The following is a 20,501-nucleotide window of genomic DNA, read 5'->3' on the forward strand; positions in this document are numbered from 1 at the left end:
GTTTGACCACAAAACAGGCTTGAGTTGCATCACTTCTACTCCTACTGCATTGTGAAAAGCCACACTTTGAGTTATGAAGTTAATGGAAAAGATTCTAATGATGAATGTGTGGATTTAAATGTGTTTTGCTAAGGATACTTCAGTAAAGCTCTATAAACAGTGCACTAATCTGCAGGAAGCCACAAAAGTCATGACTTGCAGCCCCCCAACACCCACCCACCCCACCATGTGGGCCCCATGCTTTACTATCCACTAACACTGTTTCCCCAAGTGGACCAGAGGATCCTGACAACAACAGACACTCAATACTATTACTCAACCATAGTGACACAGACATATAAAAAAAAAAAAAACTGGACCATGGGAACAGTCATTTCAGCTGTTACTATAAAAATGAGGCTTTCTACTATTGTTTGTCAGCAGATGGGTGGAACAATGAAGTTTTGTAAAGGCACTACAATGGCATTCAATAGCAGGCAAATAATAATGTGAATTCTGTTAGAAAAAGTGTAAAAATGTTTTTTTTTTTTGTTGCAGGCACACATAATAAAATGCCTCACAAAAAGATATAAGGGAAAAAAAAAATAAATTGTGTTTTTTTTAAAGGTTATCATCAGCAACAGAGGAGGCCTGTATTTCCTTTGTGTATGAATAGATAAAGTAACCTGAGTGCACAGCGAACAGATCAAGTTCTTTTGTGCCAGAAAAAAAAGGTTCTTAAATAGTTCTGAGTTAAGCTGGAGAATAAGACTGCAGTTTTTTTTTCTTGGGGTGGGTGGGGGTGTGTGGGGGTGTCTTCTAAATCTATGAGCAGAGACATTCGGCACAGTCAGCACTTAAGCCCAGTGTTTACAGTGCACAGAAAGGTAAGCTGTACCGACTCCACGAAGCTCTCTCACTAGTGGGTAAAAGAGGCCAAGTCTCTGCTATCACTCGTCTGCAGTCCGTCTATCCCAATTAACTCAATGAGCATACCTACAGTTAATACAATGATATGATATGAAGAACATTTACAGCTCTAAAACACATCCAGTGAAACTTTAGTACAATGCACAATGTATATGAAGTGATGGAGGATCTGTCATCGCTATTTCACTTTTCATGGATATTTTGTGTTTGCAGTTGAAACAGTTTGGTGTTTTATGGACAGATTAGTGCACAAACACACCAATGGCTCACAACTCCTACTAAAAACAAAAGAGGAGCGCACAGTGGCATGTTAAGACCAAGACAATTTACTTTCATTTCATTATTCACACACTGAAAATTGAATATGGGGTTCAACTTTAAATACTTCAGCAAAAACTATACACAAAGGATGGAAAGTCCCTACCTCGCACGACACAGAGCCTGAGAAGCCTGAGCCAGTTAGACTGTACTGCTAATGACTTCCCCAGTGTAATTCTGTGTCTAAAAGGAGAAACGTATTAAGCCGTTGCTCTCAGGCCGCTTTGCCTTTTTGGATCTTTTGCTCTTTGAACAAAGATCTACAGAGAGTAGTGATCAAAAGAACTTCTCTCTGTTGGGGTGATACAACAGTTTCTGTTGCTACTCAGTTTCCAACATAAAATCCGCTCACTGTTTTGTGTATAGTAAATTCAACTGTGGTCAGGTGACTGAGCACTGCAGCGTGCAGCTCTGTGAGTTCACATCTCTCTTTGAGAGCAAGATGACACAACTAAGTATATCACTGTTATGTCTTAATGATTACAATAATGCTGGAGTGAACATTGTTAAGATGAACCTAACAAAAACACAACAAGCAACATAATTTGAGTTTAATCTGCTCTAAAATCAAATACAGGTGCTCATTAGCAGACAGAGGTCAACTAACTGTTTCCCCTGTTTAGCTTTTAAAAAACTCCATGTTATTATAGATACAATTTGCTGAAGTGCAACATAATCACAATGCTAGCAGACGAAGGTCATGAAACAATTCCATCCCAGAGATTTTATGTTGAGGTGTATGGGGCAAACATCCACAAGCACATGAAGTAATCTTCCTAAGGGGTGCAGGGTTTTGTATGGGAGGTTGCTAATAACAGCTGCCAGATGTGCGGAGTCCCCTGAGCCCGTGTACATTCTCACAGACAATGGAATGCTTGTGAGGAGCCCCAACAGGAAGTGAGGTCAGGGCTCTTGACCCCTCCCCTAAAGTCTCAGTGAGAGACACAGCAGTGGGGCAGTTTTAGTGGAGCAAGGCCCTGAAAGTGGCTCATAATAAACATGCTGAGAGTACGCAGTTAGTCCATAAAGCTTTCCAGCTACATAACCATTAGTTCAAACAACCTGTCAGTATTTTACCTGAGAACAGAGGAAGTGAGAACAAAAGTTTTCAAGTTGACTGTTGAAGTTCATCTCTTGATATTGCAAGTTTAAAGATTTTTTACTTTATTCGTTCTTAGAATCAAGTTGTTCTTCTTCTTCTTTAGAGATTGTGGTTTCAACATAGCTACCGCGGGGGTGGCTGAGATGAGTGCGGTAAGAGTGGATTGCACAACCTTCTCCCCTGGAAAAGCCTAAGCAGGCATGGCAAGAGTCAAAGTTGCTGAAACGTTTCGTTAGAATCCAGACACTCAAAGACGCAACTGGAAACTGTCTGTTTCGAATGGTTCCTTTATTGTTAAAGATGAGTTGTGGGAAGTATAGTTTAGAACTTTCTCATCTGACTTACTCTGATGTCATTCAACCAAATCTGACTCGAAACAAAAATACCTACGTGTGTTAATCAGAAGAGTTGAAGAAGAGCTTCCTGCCCAGGATTGTGGAAAGAGGAAAAGCATCTGAAAGTCATTCTTTCTGTCACGCATAGGTGTCTATTTTTGATTTTCCTTTTACACACAGAAACCCCCCATTTTTATTAACGAAACATACATTTGAAATAGTTCAGAAATCTTAAAGAGAAGCCAAGTGTAACTGGTTAGTTTCTAGTATTGTTGTGTTTTGATGAACAGGCCCAGACCAGGATATCTTTGGAGGCGATCTCCGTTTATTCTCACAAAAGGTGTAATTAACAACAAAATCCTCCGGTCAATTGTGATGAACTTGAGCTCCTACACAAATTAAATGACACAGAAATATGTTAGCGTACTACACAATAAGTTTAAGCTAACAAGTAAATTCATAAATGTAGTTTAACAGAGGCTAAACCACTGAAATTTCTGTGACCACAATGTCGCTTTGAGGCAAAAGAGTGAGACACATATATAGAAGGGAACCATGAAAGTGAACGTTGGGCTACATAAACTGAATCTCAAACGTTCCACATATTGGTTCAAGAGGCCGGACATGTCAGGTTAAAACTATTAAAACAGATTTTGTGTAATTATAATACTACAAATTACTGTTGTATAATTGACTCTGTTACACAAGCAAGTTTAGATGTTTTGCAAGCTAAGAAATAAGTGCTATGATAACAACATGAAGCTCCTTCTCTTCACAGACACATGACATCATAGCCACTTGGGATGACTTTGGCTTTCAGTAATGACTGGGAAGATATTATTACCTCCTCTGGGGTTGGATAGAGGCTCTTTCACTGGAGCCAGCACCTGCATCGCGTAAACACAGCCCTGATGACTAAGAAGTCCTGACTTACCTTCACCTCACCCTTTTTACAACACCTATGCACCCACGTGAGAAGGATGAATATGACAATTACAGCTCAGTCATCAGAAACAAATACAAAAGAAAAAGAGAAATAAAGGAAAGAAAGTCTATAGACAAAGACATAAAAATGTTTATCACGCAGGCCGAAATTTGTATCTCTTTCTTGGATATTACTTGCAAAGGAAACTGAGCAAGGATGAGCTGAAATGTCTAAACCCTGGTTCGTGTTAGGGATCTGCTGGATGAAAGGAAGTTAGGAGGTGGAACATCTGGACTTTATTTGCGTGCTGCAGAGTGGTGAAAACGTCCAGAAACAGGCTTAAACAGTATCGTCCATATTAATTGCTGTCCACAAATGTATACTGCTATTATAATCCACCACTGAAACGCGCGACTCTTTATGGGCATGTGACGTTTCCACACACCCCACTCTGTCTCTGTGTGTGGGTGTGTTTGTGTGTGAGAGCGTTGCCTATTGTGTGCGCGCCTCCCCGACGCTTCACAGCCCCGTGGAGCTGTTGTTCCCATAGAGCAGGAGGACAATCTGGATTAGACGGGCAGAAGAGAAAGTTCCATTACTACTACGTTGTGTCTGTGTGGCGTGTATTACTTCTCTCTTTTTTTTACTTTGAAGCTCTTGGGTAACATTGGACGGTTTGTGGTGGCAAACAGCTGGTTATGGATTTACCAATGACGAGACACGCCGTCTAGTCTTCAACCAAAGTTTTGATTGTCATCTTTGACCGCGTCGAACTTTGACGGAGAATTCGTGAAAATCTGTTAACACATGTGAGGAATTTTGGAGACAAATATTTCCCGGAGCCTCTTTTCACCGCTCTCTACTGTATGGCTCATGGGGTAAGTTATGGTACCTGCTCTAAATATTGTTGGTCTCACAGCATGTGCTTCAGCAACCCAACAAAAGAATCCGTGTCTCTCGTACGACTGCAAAAGTCTGCCGCACAGTGGCAACGGTTCTTTGGCTTTTTTATCTTCAAAGTCCACGAGGTTCCCACATTTGCATTTTGTTTTGATAAACTAGTTAGTCATGAACGGAAAGTCTAGCCAAAATGCACTGACTCATGAACAGCAATGACAGCACGATCGCACGCATTAGGGAACACATCTCTGCACTTTTACTTGCCAAACGTTGACAAAAACTCCGTTGCAGTCAATATTCGGATCCCATGTGACAGATGCAGTTGTTAAATATTCTGCGTTTTAATGGATAACGCTGTGTGATGTTAAATATTAACACATGTGGCTACATCTGTCCATCATGCATGGGGGGTGCAGTCTGCTGCATCATGTGTAGACCCTCAGTTATAGCTGTTGTTGGGGATGAGTTGCGTGCACAGCAGGAGCACGGGAGCCGTGCGCATTCACAGCTCCTTGGAGCCGTTGCTCAGCCTGCTGCGCCCCCCCAACACCCCACCCCCTCCACCCTCACCCCCCATCTCTGACCCCTCCGATGTTGTTGAGGCTTGTTCATCCGTCACACTAAGGAAGGCATTGTATTGGAAGGATGTATTAATAAGACAAAAGCCCCTATTATCCCCGTGTACAAGAGTTAATCTCGTGGGGTTGGAATCGGGCTTCTCACAGGAAGCCAGCTCAGAGATTCTGCAACCAGCAACTTAACAGAAAACAACCTGTCAGCAGAAATTAAACTGAACCAAAAGAGAATATATATTTGCATACACTTTCATGATAGATATCAGTTTTGTTTCTATCGAGTGGTTTGCATTTGTATCGTGGCGTCAAATCGAAAGTTGGCCTCTCGATTTCTTTGTCATGACATAAAGGCCAGTCTCAGTTAAAAACAAGTTTCATTCTCTGTAAACGTGTAAGCCCTGTAGGATACATAGGTGTCAGTAGTCCAGCAGGCATCCTGGGAGAATCCTCAAATCACAGTGTGATAAGATGATAAGGTACTAGATAAGATGTTTATTGCCCAGATAAAAGCCCCCCATTCCTCATTCTCTGTTCTGTGCTTGGTCTGGTTCAGTCTGCACAGTGTGGTGCTCATTAGCAGTCTGAGGAACTGCAAAGACTAATGATATTATCTATGTTTTCAAGCATGGTAATACATGTGGAAATAGGAAGAAAAAAACAAAACCCACACGCATATGTGCCCAGTGCTGCAAAGCCTGTATGAATAACAATCAGCAAAGGTACTGTAAGAACATCAAGAGTGGGGGTGGAGAGGAAGCAGGGTTAGCAGTGTTAGGATAGGACTATCAAGTGTTGAAGGGCCTGTCAACAGATTCATTGACATAGTGTTGTGCAAGATCAGCTCAGTTTGTTTTTGGCATGCATGGCCACCTACAGACCCTGACGCTTCCCCCACTGTGACCTGCTGCAGCCACCCGTTCATCAGTGTTTGGTTCATATGACCACATGGCTCACTGGATCTGAACAACACCACCTCACCAGGCCTGACTGCTGTCAGCCTTACTCACGAACCCTTCACCATCCTTGGTCTTGGCAATAATAAGCAGAGGGTCCCTTGAACAGCTTTAACTCTTTGGCCAGATACTCCACAGCTCCAGTCATGCGCAGCATATCGCAGACATGGAACACATTTAGTATTAGTCTTAGCAGTCTGTGTAGAATAGCTTTAACATCTTATTGGCGTACGGATATTGTCTCAGACAAGCAGCACATTACCTCATGAGTTCAGGATCTGTGTGTTGCTGACCCAGCTCACTGCACTCAGTGGCCCTATTTTCCACTAGAGGACTGCTGTAATTGGACCCTTCTCAATGAGGACTGCCAGGGGAAGCGTGAGAAATGAAGACAAATAGATGAGTTGAATAAATAAATAGATGTATAACTGCACAGATGGGTAAATAAATGAATGGTAATTCATCTGTGGGAACTGGTTTTGTGGGACTTTTTTAATGGAATAGGTCATTGGGGGGTTGGAGGCGGGAATGGATGGCGAGTGGGTGGTGTCGATCCCTGAAGGATGCTCACGTTTCAGCTCAGGCCTGGGAGCGGCCCGTTAACAGGAAGCAGTGAGAGAGTTTTTGCTTGGGGAGGCCAAGTTCTTTTTTGTTGTCTGTGTTCACCACTCTGTTCAACCAGATAAAACGGGTTACAACTCTTTAAGATCCGAGAAGTGACCTGCCAGAGTGGCCCTGTCTTTTACCTGCTTAAATGAGACCAGACTGAGATCAATACAGAAACGCATATGTGAAAATAATATGAGCCAAAGCATGTCCTTACAGATTTCTTTTTTTGATTCAGTCTGTGACATTAATCGTTGTCTTGGACAGTCATCTGCGTTCTGTGAACTCAGAGTTCTGGCTGGTACTCCCCACTGTAGAAAAACACTTTTCTTGGGTGTGGCAGCTGGAGCAAAATAAATGCCTTCTGTTCACAAGCTGCTGAAGTGCAAGTCACAACACACAGCTGACGGCATATGGCTTTCTGATCCAAAGCCAAGAGCTGTGAGTGTCTCCGATCAGAGACATAAATATGACAGCTTTTGCTTATTACCCATTTTATAAACACAACTGAGAAAAAGGATGTGCAGCTTGCTCTTTGTTGACAGGTAGATAAATACACATGTACACTTACTGACCTTATCTGTCTTTCTTTTTCATAACAATCTTTCTGGGATGTATAAGTGCTGCCCTGATTATTACATAAACATTTACACAAACTGATTTTTTTTTGGGAGAAAAAAGTCCCTTTGGCTATTTTTGGAAGGTATCTTATCCATTAGCTTGAAAGTCTCCTTTTACATTCCGATTCCACTCAAAGGACTTGGACAAACCATAAGACCCCCCATGACCAAGCACTAATGCTTGTAGCAGCATGCCAGGATTTCCTAATGCTGTCTGAGGTGAGGATAAATCCGTTCTTCTTCTCTCACATTTCAAGCTTGGACCAGCTGGGTTCCAAAAGGCTGCCAGTTAGAAGTAATGCAGAAAATGGTTTGAGTGAACTGACATTTTTCAGTGTTGTTGCTTTGTAGACAAAAACATTGTCCATCTTTCGGAGACAATGACAAGTAGATTGAATACAGGGTTTCTGGTTACTATTGTGGCTTGGAATGAGATTTGCAGCCATTTAGAATATCTGTTTAGGTTGTATTTATGACCTGGATGGAGACAACCTCACGTTGTCTGTTTTAACTACAGACTTAATCAGTGGGGTTTCCTGATTTCTAGTAGTTCTCAGAGATCACTTTAGAGGGATCCTGGAACAGGTACACATGAAGATGTTGTGGAGACCCCCTTTTTTTTTCTTCTGCTCTATTGGAAGTCTTTGTTATCCAGTCAGCTTTGTTTGTGCAGCTGGAAAACTCAGCGGGATTACTTCAACACCCCACCTCCCCAAACCCAAAAGTAAGCCAGAGACCGTTTTCTTGGATTTTGAATTGCCTTGTGCCTTAGCCAGAGAAATTCTGCTGAAACCGTTCTTGTAGTTGAAACTGAAAGTTTACTTTGTCTTGCTTCCCCTTCAGCGTTTTAATCATTAGATTTTCTAATGGATGACAGACCTTAAAAACTGTTTTACTATGATTGCATGTTTTGTTAGAAATAATTATTAAGATTCCTTATCCAGTAAAGGCCCCAACTTAAGTTTTTCCAAGCTTTCCAACAGCCACACACAAGCCGGGTCATAATAGAGGCCAGACAGCTTTGTTGGAACAGACAGATTGAGTGGAAGTGAGTGCTGTTTGCGTAACTGACAACTGCTCAAATATGTCCATTTTAGAGGAACCATGTCATACAGTCAAGTACTTTCCTTGTGTTGCCTGAAAAGCTACACTAAAGCCTTAATCACATTCTGACCTTGTTGCCACTTTTGCTAAGTATCACTTGGCAAGCCAAAACCAAAACCCCCCACCAGGGCTCAATATGACACAAAAAGCTAGGTTGTTTACTTTGAATCTTTTGTTTACTTCTGTAACGCCTCCATGTATGCCGTCATTTATATTCAAATACAGATGAGACCTGTACCGGCCTTGATGAAAACATGTTTATCTATGGATGTCAAGAAATATATAATATATAACACTTTTAAGTAAGCAATCCTTAAATAGCATAAAATACTGGGGCTACAACTGTCGACTGTGTGGACACAACAGTGTTCCTTCTCCAGGCAACCGTGTTTTTTTCTCCAAAAACTGAGTTGTGTTTAATGGATCTGTGTTTGCCAGAACAGTCTGAAGTTGTTTTCTTATAAAGGACCACAGGGGAGAAAGTGTGAGGGCTCCATCAAGTAATCATTTCATCAATAGGCACTAGGCAAAGGGTGGCTTGTGCCCCTGTGTATTAACCTAAAGAGATGTTTTAATTTTTCATTGTGTAGTTCTTTGCTTTGTCGCCAATGCCTTCTCCTCCTCCTGCTCCATGCCTTTGATTTTGCATGCCTCTTTGTGACGGTTTGCTGCGGTGTTCAGAGGACAGTAAATCACCGCAATATTAGTGGAATAAACATGATTGTTACAGTCACAGCAGCCCTGAGCACTCATCAGATACACATCCATTAATATATGATGTATTTAATTATTTATTATTTTACTTTTTTCCATGCAACAAATGCTCACACATTCTCTCACGGCAACCTCACAATTTCCCAATGAACCAAGAGAACATGAGAAGGGGTGGAGCTCATGGTCTTGCAATAGAGCGGAATAGAACCAGGGAGCCAGGACAAAAGATACCTAAAGAGGGTTGAAAACCATTCATTTAGATCTCACTCTTAAGACAAGAACATGGGAAGAGATGAGAAGGGCAGAGTAGCTGAAACTTGAATCGTGCACAATTCAGCCGTCAGACATGCTGTCAGGTTCCTTATGCAGGATAGCCACGCCTGAGCTAATATATCTGTCTGCATCACACCTGCTAGCAAGAGGAGAAAAGCTGCTCTTAAAAAAGCATTGCAAAGTGCAGACATGACCTGACAGTGTGCACATCTGATGCATGCAAGTTGAACACTCCATTAAGGGTGGCTTGTGGCTAACCCTCTATCACACATACATTTAAAGGTGAGCTTTTTATGTGTGGTTTATGTGTCCTTCTGTCACATAAGAGTCAGAGAATATCACGTTTTCATTCTGAACATACCACAGTACTGCTTGCACAACAGATTCACATCCTGCCAGCTGTGGTTATACTTGAGTGGATGATAACATAACTATCTAATTAAAGTATTATAATTTAAAGTGTAATTATAAAGTATTATAATATAAATTTCATGAATTTTCATACGCATTTGTACTGTTTGAAAATGTGGTTTCATTCTGCAGAGCTCTGAGGCTTCTTGAATGGAGAGCTGATTGCACAGTATGTGCTGTAGTGAAGTCTTTGATAGGGGGTTATAAGAACATATCTGCTCCAGATGTGTGCTAAATAAATCTGTCTTGATGTGCATTTAATCACCTCTTTGTGGCCCTGTCTTTTGATCTCTGTGGTTTTTAAGTTTAAAATATACGAGGCGAGGAGGAGTGTTAAGAGTTCAGATTACGTGGCTCTACAAATAAGGAATCAGCATTAAAGGGAAATATGCAAAAACAGAGCAATAAAGAAGCATTAATAATTCTGAAAGAAGACCTTAGTTGACAGGAATGTTGTAAGGGTGAATGTATTACAGTAATTGCCTCTCAGGCGCCACATTTGGAGATCCCCCACCCCTCCAATTGGGTAGAGTGGACACGAGTTAGGGGGCTGGGGGACTATGGAAAGGGGGTTATGTTTCCTAAGGCAGTATGATGCCCTTCTTTACACAGCTCTTTGTTTCCATCTCCCCTCACTGCCACTGTAAGAGCCCCACAGCACATGAACATTTGCAATTAATAAAGCAAAACAAATGTTCAGAGATAACGTGGCTGTGGAAGAACAGAGGCTAACAAAAGTCCCATGGAGTAAAAGAAACAGTTTTTGTTCCAGACGGAACTGTGTTGACAGACTGTGCCCAAACTGTCAAACTGTTTGACGAGCAAAAGGGCAATCCCTAATTATATGATGAAACCCCCATATATTGAGGACACCCACTCCCCTCATGTCTTGCAGATTATGTGCAGCCTTCGTGAAGACTTTGTGAATAATAGCAGACAAAGAGCGAGGAAGGTTTGTCTTCTCAGGCTAAAATTAGGTCTCGAACATGGTGTGACAACACAAGAAGGAACTGGTTAAAGTCAGTAAAAAGGAAGTGCGTGGTTATTTTCTTTCATGATACAGGTATGATATGGATATAAATGTGTTATTAATACTTCTCTATTCAACCTCGATTTAAAAACAGGATGTTATTTCTAGATGTGATATAGTTGACTTGCCATAGACTTTTTTTTTATGTTAGATTAGCCATTTCCCACATTTGAGATCCACTCTGAGCTAGAAACTGTGAGATGTTGCAGGGCACCATCTCATATTTAAGTTAAAGGGTCTAGGTCCCAGTGTCTCCTTTTTGTTTATCTGATCTTTTGACCTGCATTGTCAGGTTTCTACTCTTGCATCATCTTGCTTTTGTTTCACAAATGCAGCGTGCAAGAAAGGAAACCATGGCTAGAATGTGTCAGCCATTCTGTCTGCTGGGATGTTAGAACTTCAGGTGTTCAGGAAATGTCAGTAAACAAGTGCAGACATCTAGCTAAACAGAAAAGAAAAAATAGCAGAAGAGACTGCTTGGCGTGTGTTGCTCTAAATCTTTGCAATCTTCTTGTGCTGACATTTAGAATTTTGAATATAAAGTAATAGCCCGAAGCTTGTGAAGGCATTTCTGTTTTGGGTTAGATGACTTTTACTTTTATACTAACTTGGTGTTGGCTATGTTTTGACCTCAAACATGCATATTTTTAATGTTGTCTTTATGTCAGTTGTACTTCTTTATTGTCACAGCTTTTGTTATCGGTTTTATCAGTGAGGTTGAGTGTGGCATGTGATAGAGATAAGCATGACAGCTCGAAATACGCTCAGGCAGTCATGAGAAAGTAAGAACTGTTCTGGCTTTGTTGATCTTGTAGAAGAGACCTTGCCAACTGTGTGTGACTATCTAGTGTGCCATGGTCATTTGAAGGGCCAGGATGCCGTTCAGTCATGTCACAGCAGCAACATGAGTCAATCTCATCCCTGTTACAGTGATTCTGAAAACATGAGTGTTCTTTCCTGGAAATAGCTCGTGAACAATCAATAGCTTTGCTGTGCTTATGGAAAAAGATATTCCACACAGAGGCCTTGGGCTCAGTGATGGATGGATCGGCAGAGAGATGCTGCAGCCACCTGCCAGCAGACACAGTCCATCGCTGTGTGTTTTCTGGCTGCACACATTGGCTGCATGGAGCTGCTTGATACAGAAAGGAAAAAAAGCACAAAAAAGCCTCCTGCCTTGAGGGTTTCTGTGTGTGCTGGCTTGTAATGGCTCAAAGGAACACTGAAAAGCTCCCTGTAAAGACAAGGGGACTTGTTTCAACACTGAAAAATGTAAAAAAAAATGAGTGCAGAAAAGAATGAGCATACACCTTTCAACTCTGTCACTTCGTTAGAAATGCTGTGGGTGTTGTGGTGAAACTTGTGGTGATAATAGATGAGTTTTTTCCTTTATGTCTGACATGTCAACACTTGAGTGCGGAACTTTCTAACTACTGTGCTGTTCTTTGCATTTTGGAAATTTCCTTTCCAGAGCCCAAGCTGTTGTCTCTCTATCTGTAGTGATATATAAATTTTTTGGTTGGGTTATTTTTTTAATTTTATAAACAGAAACGCACAAAGAAATTGGGAAAGTGTTGGCTGTCAGGTGGACTAGCTCCATCATCTCAAGCAGTCACAGCTTTAGATCAACAGGTCATTAAAAGGATGCTGGGTAGATACACAGAGCACTCACAGTGAAGAGGAATAGCTGAGAAACTGAACAGGAATGGATGGAGTACTTGAATTCCGTTTATAGAACAAAAGACGTGTTAAGTCTGTTACAAAAGAAAAAAAGATGATGTCTCGCAGAAGCACAGTAAGACATGAAATCCCCATTTGAGTGAAAAAAGTACATTCTATAAATGTAATTAACACCTTTATTTCTTTGATAGTCTCAAGCCACTGCCTTTTCAGTACCATTGGGAAAATCCAGGCTGGAAAGGTGCCATTTGTTGCCACTACAACGGCTTGTGAGCTGGAGGATGAGGGGCAGATGGAGATTGGTGTGAAACAGGATGTTTCACACCACAAACTATTGTACAAAAAAAACATGCTGTGTGACTCTTCTTAGAAAACAAACAGTTAACGTTTTTAAATGCAATCAAGATAAAGTGCAAATGTTAACTGTTTGAAACCCCAGCTTAGATGCTGCTCTTATCAGAAAATCTGTTGAAGTTTAGTGATAATGTGTGCGTAGATGGAAATGTGGTTATGCTCACTGTATCAAAGTCGAGGAGCGCCGCTGTTCTAAGAGCTTGCAGGTTGCAGGTAGTGTAATCGGGCGATGTTGCCTTGGTTTTTAGTGTGCAGAAAGACTGCTAATTGGGGCTTATCAGGTGTTTTTGGGAAAACACCTGAGGCTTTTGTGCAGCAGTCAGTCCCATTATGAATAAGGGAAGACTGCCTCTTGTTAGGCTTAGAGGAGTGGGAGCGTTATCTTTCAGCAGCATGCATCGTGTTTTTTTCAGTCATATTTTTCATGCTGTAAAAAGCTATGCTCTATGTGCATTTGTATAAAACTGTGGTATGATCAATGACAGGGTGTTGTTTTTTTGCATGGGTGGCTGAAGTGTAAAGGTGAACATGCAACACAAGTGCATCCTTGCCTCACTTCTCATATTATGAGAAACACACAGTGTGGGGACGAGTATGTCATAAACTTTCTGATAGGACATCCTTTCTCAACTGTCTTTGTCATCCTTGACTTCTTTTGTCACTTGATTGTTCTCTTCTGTTCATTCTTGTTAATTTCGTCAACTCTACGCTTGTATGAACATTGCTGCAAAATTCAGGCAGGATATTGAGCTGTTTTTTTCTGTAACCTTGCTACACTTTCACCGAGATCACAGTGCATGAGACACTAGTGAAACTCAACTTTTTTTTTTCTATTGTTGCTGTTCTCATGAAAATGAAGAGTAAAAAAAACAAACTAAAAGTTTAGGTATATGTCTTTCCTTCACCTGCATACTTTTAGACTATGCTGAAACAACTTAATATGATAAATATATATATGTATACACACACATTGCAGCAGTAAGTGTGCACTGCAGTCAGCCAATCACTGTGGATACATTTAAATGGCCCACAGCAGGTAGACGGGCTGAGCTGATACGAGACGGTGCTGTTGGCAAACCAGCTTGTCAGGTTTCCCACAAACAGTGAAATCCCTTGTTGATAGATTCCAAGGACTTCTTGGTTACAAGAGGACCTTGAATTTGTTTTATACTACAGATGGGAAGAGAGTTATCCTGCAAAAACCTGGCAGAACTGAGAGAAAAACCAAGATAAAACAAGGAGAAGTCAGTGTTGTTTTTTTTAACAGACGAGACACTGTGGAGATACAGAGGCGGTCCGTTCCGTGAATAAAATCCTTGTGCTTCAATAATGTAACCTAATGTTATTACCAAAGTGCAGCTGGCACATGTGCTCAAGCTCAAGCCTCCAATTTGTGTCTAATAATGGAGCTAAAAAGGATGGAAAGAAGATGAGACATCCTGAGATGGCGGTTTGATAAGGGATTGCTCATCTGTAAATACGTTATGCTATGATGCAGTTACAGCAGCCAAATGGAAGTGTGCTGAACTATTATCAAGACTGAAGGCCAGTGCTGTCCACACTGAAGGAGACTATTGTTCGTTGTTCCTGCATGAGGAAACACTGTTTCTTACCAGCGGCAGCTATGACTTCAACCTGCCTGTATGCTGGGGAATGCTTTGCTACAGTACTTTCTATCTGTCATGATTAGCTGTGTGTGTGTGAAAAGGTCCGTGGTTAGTTTGTGCATGCAAAGATCTCAGATTCTTGTCTTTGTGTTGAGATGCCGTTCCACATGCATGCTCTACGTCTGCCTTTGTGTCTATCCTTCTCTATCTTTTGGCCTCTCAGGTTTTGACTCAAAGCCCAGCAGAACACAGATGAGGTCCAGGCCCAGTTTCCACTCATTTTTCAGCTAACATTTGTTTCAGTCATCCAGGCCAGCAAAGACAGGCAGTGGAAGCATCAGTGTTGAATTATCTTGGGAGCTGGCCTACAGAGGGATCCTGTTACTTTTGACAGGTTTAAGAGACCAACTCCACCTCTAATTAGATTTCCAGAGCCTCCAACTTTCCTTTGTGCTCAGTCTTGAAGCTGCAGTCTGTTTTATTTAGCTTTTGTTTGTGCAGAGGTTGCACTGTGAAAAGAGTAATTTGAAACCAGGTTAGCAGTTTTCAAGGGTTTCTTTTGTTGTACCATTTTTTAGGCATCGTTATAAAACTGCACCAAATTATTTTAGAGCACTACTACTACAACTTGTATTCAGTCCCATTGAAAATCAAGTCAGAAATACTACTAGTGTGAACATTTTCTGTTTAACCATGTCAAAGTGCTATACAATGATACTGTACACCATAATCAAGTCTTAACAGGCCTTTTCTCTAAAAGTAAGGGAACCCCCCGCTTCTACTTCTCAGGTATCTGTTTGATTTGCTGTTAGCTTTTCTCAGCTGGCGACAAGTGGGTGGTTGGGCAGGTCAGGACGATGAGGTCTGGCTAATTCACAAGCTATGCTGAAGTTTCAAGAAGTAACTCAGTGGAGTGGAATGGTTCGCTCCCAATAACAATGCAGTGTGTTGACAGCCAAGTGCTCGGACAGGGTTGGTGGAATGTCCCCTTCAGACTGTGTGTGCAGCCCATTGTCTAATCACTCCCAGAGCCTCACAGAGCATTTTATTCTCTACCTGAAGACTATCTCTGCCAGCGCAGGTTCACCACTCTAAAAGTCAATAAGCTTGCAGGGTGTTATCATGCGAAGCAAACTAAAACTTTCCATGGAAATATGTTCATGAAATAGACAAAGAACTTGTGAGTGACTGGATTATTTCTCTCCGTTATTTTCAGAAGACTATAATTGTAGAGTGGGTTTTCAAGTTGGGAATGAACAAATAGACACAGTGAGTGCAGTATGTACACTGTGTGGCCATTTTTTGTGTCATGTGATTGTTTGGTATTACATATGAATGCCACGACTTAATTTTCAATCTGTTTACCTTTTGACATGAAAATGTTTTCTTTTTCTTTTTTTCACAGTGGTCATGGTCTTCTTATTTTCCACTTTTCAAACTGAGAAGTTGTTGCTTGGATACATTGTTTTGCATTAAGCTTTGGCTTTGGCTAATACTTTCATTTGCTAAAAATATGTGTTTGCTTTGCCACAGTTTATTTCATTTACAAAACAGCATTTCCTTTGTCAGTAACCAAGGCCTTCTCTTCTTCTTTGTGTCTGCAGGTGACCCACATACTACTCTTGAGACGTGACTGTTGGACAGGCAGTCCCCTCCCAGCCCTTTTCCTGTCCTTTCCATAAGGACAATAACTAATGGCATAGACACTCTGCACAACTCTACAGTGTGAATGAATCTTTGCCGTAAAGCCACTGTGCTCTGCCACCCTGTCACCATGAAGAGCAAGTATTCCCAGTACTACAACTGGAGTCTGATCCGCTCCTACTATGCTTATGCCAAGAATATGACCACCCAGGAAATGAATGAACACATTGAGAATAAAAAACAGCTTACTACTCTCCATATTGTCATTGTGACACTCTGCACCATCATCGTCCTAGAGAATCTTATGGTCCTGGTAGCTGTCTGCCGCAACAAGAAGTTCCACTCTGCCATGTTTTTCTTCATCGGCAACCTGGCGTTCTCTGACCTGTTAGCAGGCTCCGCTTACATAGCCAATATATTCCTATCAGGGTCAAAGACCTTCAAACTGGCACCTGTGCAGTGGTTCATCCGGGAAGGCACAGCATTCATCGCTCTGGCTGCTTCGGTTTTCAGTTTATTGGCGATAGCAATAGAACGTTATATTGCAATCACCAAAGTCAAGGTGTATGGCTCCACCAAAACATGTCGCATGTTTCTTCTGATAGGAGCTTGTTGGGTTACCTCCATCCTGCTCGGAGGACTTCCCATCTTAGGCTGGAACTGCATCAACAACCTCCCTGATTGCTCAGCCGTACTGCCACTCTACTCTAAGAAATACATCCTCTTTGTTGTCACCATTTTCAGCCTCATTCTGCTCTCTATTGTCATCCTCTATGTGAAGATTTATTTGATTGTACGCTCAAGCCACCAGGAAGCTACCAACTCACAAGCATATTTCCTTTTGAAAACAGTCACAATAGTCCTGGGAGTCTTCATCATGTGCTGGCTGCCTGCTTTTACCATCTTACTGTTGGATTCATCCTGCAGTATACAACTCTGCCCCATTCTCTCCAACGCAGACATCTTTTTTAGCATTGCCACTCTGAACTCAGCGCTTAACCCAGTGATCTACACACTGCGCAGCAAGGACATGAGAAAGGAGTTTCTGCGTCTGTTGTGCTGTTGGGGGGTGCTGCAAAGCGGACGGCCCTCTGAGCGCTGTCTGGTCCCTTTGAAAAGCTCCAGCTCTCTGGAACACTGCACCAACAAACACGAACACCAGACCACACCGATCATGCAAGATTGTACTACGTGTGTCTGAAATGGTGCTAACACACGGGGGGGGGGGTTGTGTAAGAATGTGTTGGAGACTGCATGTGTGCATATGAGATCAAGTGGAGAGGCCATGCCAAGATGGGCGGATGTTAAAAAAAGAAAGAACATCCTGGGACTGAGATGTCTGATGAGGGAGGGAGATAGCTGTCTGTCAATGCAAACTTTCTTATATATAACAATCAAATTGTGTGACTTCACAATCAGCATTCAGTTGATCACCCCTGATGCATGTGGGAAAAGAAAATGTTACAAGAGGCAACCAGTTTGCAGGGTGAGAAACTTTCATAAATGTGAAAAAAGGTTTTTACCGGGTACTTTTATTAATGAATATGGAACAAACCATTTTTAATTTATGTGATGACATGTTTTTGTTTTTGTTTCTAAACATGTAAACCCACATTAAAAGCCAAAAATAGAAACATGACCTGCATAATATCAGAGTTGAAGTGAGTTGTTTTGGGCCTTTTAAAAACTGTCAATGCAAAGATTGCAATGTTGCACTTTGTAGATTACTTTAGAGATTATCTTGTCTAATGTTCAACTACATCACTCTCCACTTATGCATAAGGCCTAAGGATAGATCACTTATTTCTTATTGAGCAAGAGACAGTGATCATCATAAAAAAAAAGCACTCCACTGCACAGAAGCCAAGCTATTCAGTAGTCCCTCAACAATACAAGGGCTATATATTCCCTGTATAACCTTACTTAGCCAATTTGATAAACTTCAGCAAAGGTACATAATATGCTTACATTTAATGCATGAAATTCTAACACATTCGTAAGCGCTGTATGATATATATTCCATATTTCATCACTAACACCCTTTCCCCCAGATGTCCTCATAATCTGTCCCTCTTGCTTTTGCCGTTGTATTTTGTGTCTTAACAATTTCCGTCGAGGAAGGCCAAAGGAGAAAGCACATTTCCTTAAGTGAGTTGGCACTGATGAATTTTACTCGTCGACAGCTCTCCAGCAGCTTTGACTAATAGGACTGAGGTCCTGTTGTAGCAACGTAGCAGCAATGTGCCACCTTCTGTTTGTGCCTTCCTTATGGGGAAAAAGGCTGAATGTATGTATGAAGTGTTTGGGGCACATGCGCCATTATTGACAGTATTATTGATCATCATTTTGAATTACCGAGTCATTGACAAGCAGAGAGTTGAAAGAACAGGGTAGGCCACTCTCACTGTGAAGTCTTACTGCGCCAAAAACAAAATTAGTTGTGAACATCCTAGTTTATATTGCCATACATACTCTTTGTGCAACTAAAGATGTTAAAATGTCTCATCTTTCCAAAGACCCCTCACCTCATCTACATAATAGAAAATCCAGTTTCAAATATACAGGAGGGTTCTGCCCTTGTGGGAGTCCAGCTGCATCTTCAGTCTCTGACATCCCAAAACACAAAACTTCCTTTGGCCATAGGAAGTCCTGTTTTTAATTGTCCGGTTCCTGTTGTTCAGGGTTACACTAACCTTCCTGTAGACACACAATTAAAACGCTTCTCTCCCTCAGTCTTCTTTATATTGACTTTCACATTCAGACAGCCAAGTAGAAATGGTGAAAAGCACTTTGGCAGCTTCGGTGATGTTTGCTTTCCCCCATTTTTTTTTCAGATGGAGAGGTGTTTGGAGCTATGTACCTATGACTTCATTGTATGTCTTTTTTTATGATTAAAATATAACTGTATGTTTGTAAGTATGTATGTCTCTTTGTACAGTACGTATGATTTTTTTGTGTTGTATGAAATGTCTTGTGTGCAATAGCTTTGTGTGTCCTGTAGCACGCTGCCTGCGTTAAATTGGTACAATCTGAAACACTAATGTAGGTACATAAACATTTTTAATTGCATTCCAATTTTATAAGATAAATAAAATACTGAAACAAATACATGTGTGTTCATTTTGAACAAGAACAAATCCAGCCACAGCTAAAACTCTTCTGCATGTCCAGAGATGTCCCATTATTGTGCCTGTACTCAGAATGCAGCATTAAATCCAAACATGCTCTGACACGGTCAGAGAAACCCTAGCTTCAACATGAAAGCCTGAAATTGTGCGTGCAAATGCTGGTTGGGCTGTCATAATAGCTCTCTTTCCTAATAAAATGATTCAGTTGCTTAAAGGCTAAAACAAGACAGGGCAATGATGGGAAGCTTGGCAGAGGACAGGGGGCTAAAAATGGGGTGTGGCAAAGAAGGCTGTACATTTGTTAGATAGTTTGTCTGAGAGAAGTATAGCAGAAGGCCCCTGGAGAGAATTTTGGGATGGGGGGGACTTGGGATGAGGGGAAAGGCTGACTTATAGTGGTCTTGGGAGAACTAGGCCTGTTTCTTGTCAGTAATCCAGAATTCCTGGGTGGGAACATTGGCTGAATCAGTCCCAGGAGGCTTTGCTGCTGGGAAGTCAGCCAAGTCTCTCCAGTGCCCTGCAGGATATTGCATCAAACTCAGAAACCTGTAGGTGAAGTTGTATGCACAACACAATTAACCCACAACAAAGGACCTATGTAAATTTATCCGGTAAATTAGGATAATGTAGAGGACTTCGCAAATAATCCCACAGACACAATCCTGAAGGCACACACATATACATAATAGCATCCATTGAACTGTAATAATAATTTACACATTGACCAGTGCTTAATTTAAACAACGTGACTGCATTGGATTTGCTTATTTTAAAGAGCGCCAGAAACCTCAATACAGCAGGCTGAAACGAAAGAAGTATCTTGAAGAATAGTGACGTGGTGACATCTTGTGGTTAAACAAGCAAATAGCTGACAATAGCTGAAGGACGTTTTGTCCGTATACTTCTTTAAAACTCTACTTAAAATCAATACAGTTATCAGAACACAACTTACATCCACTTATAAAAGAGATGACTTAACTTTACCCAGCCACAAAGTGAATCATACAGAACAATAACATTGTACGCTGGTAACACACTGCTGGTACCCTGCAAATAGCCAAATCGTTCAATTAAAAAACAGTCTCGCTTATCCAGTGTTATTCAAATTCAAAATGGCAGATGCATAAATTCAAATAAAGCTTTGCAATACAGTAAACAGAATTAATTTAACTTCCGCCTGGTCAGTTTACCACGACATTTGTGAAACAGTAGGGGTAGATTAACTTGGTTGTTCTTTTCTAGGAAACTACTTTTTGAAATAATATTACCAGATAATAATATTGAAAAAAGTATGCAGAGACTACAATTAGCAT

The 20,501-nt window shown here is 41.2% G+C and overlaps 1 protein-coding gene across 1 annotated transcript; it reads left to right on the top strand.

Moving 5' to 3' along the window:
- The first annotated feature begins 4,042 nt into the window (after window positions 1-4,042).
- On the top strand, window positions 4,043-19,166 carry s1pr2 (sphingosine-1-phosphate receptor 2). Its single transcript, XM_072368507.1, has 2 exons — window positions 4,043-4,467; window positions 16,021-19,166. The coding sequence occupies exon 2, from the start codon at window positions 16,146-16,148 to the stop codon at window positions 17,259-17,261; it is 1,116 nt and encodes a 371-aa protein (XP_072224608.1). The 5' UTR covers window positions 4,043-4,467; window positions 16,021-16,145; the 3' UTR covers window positions 17,262-19,166.
- The last annotated feature ends 1,335 nt before the right edge of the window (window positions 19,167-20,501 follow it).

This window comes from Leuresthes tenuis, unplaced genomic scaffold (assembly GCF_036924035.1).
Source record: "Leuresthes tenuis unplaced genomic scaffold, fLeuTen1.0.hap1 SCAF_17, whole genome shotgun sequence".
NCBI classification, from domain to species: domain Eukaryota; kingdom Metazoa; phylum Chordata; class Actinopteri; order Atheriniformes; family Atherinopsidae; genus Leuresthes; species Leuresthes tenuis.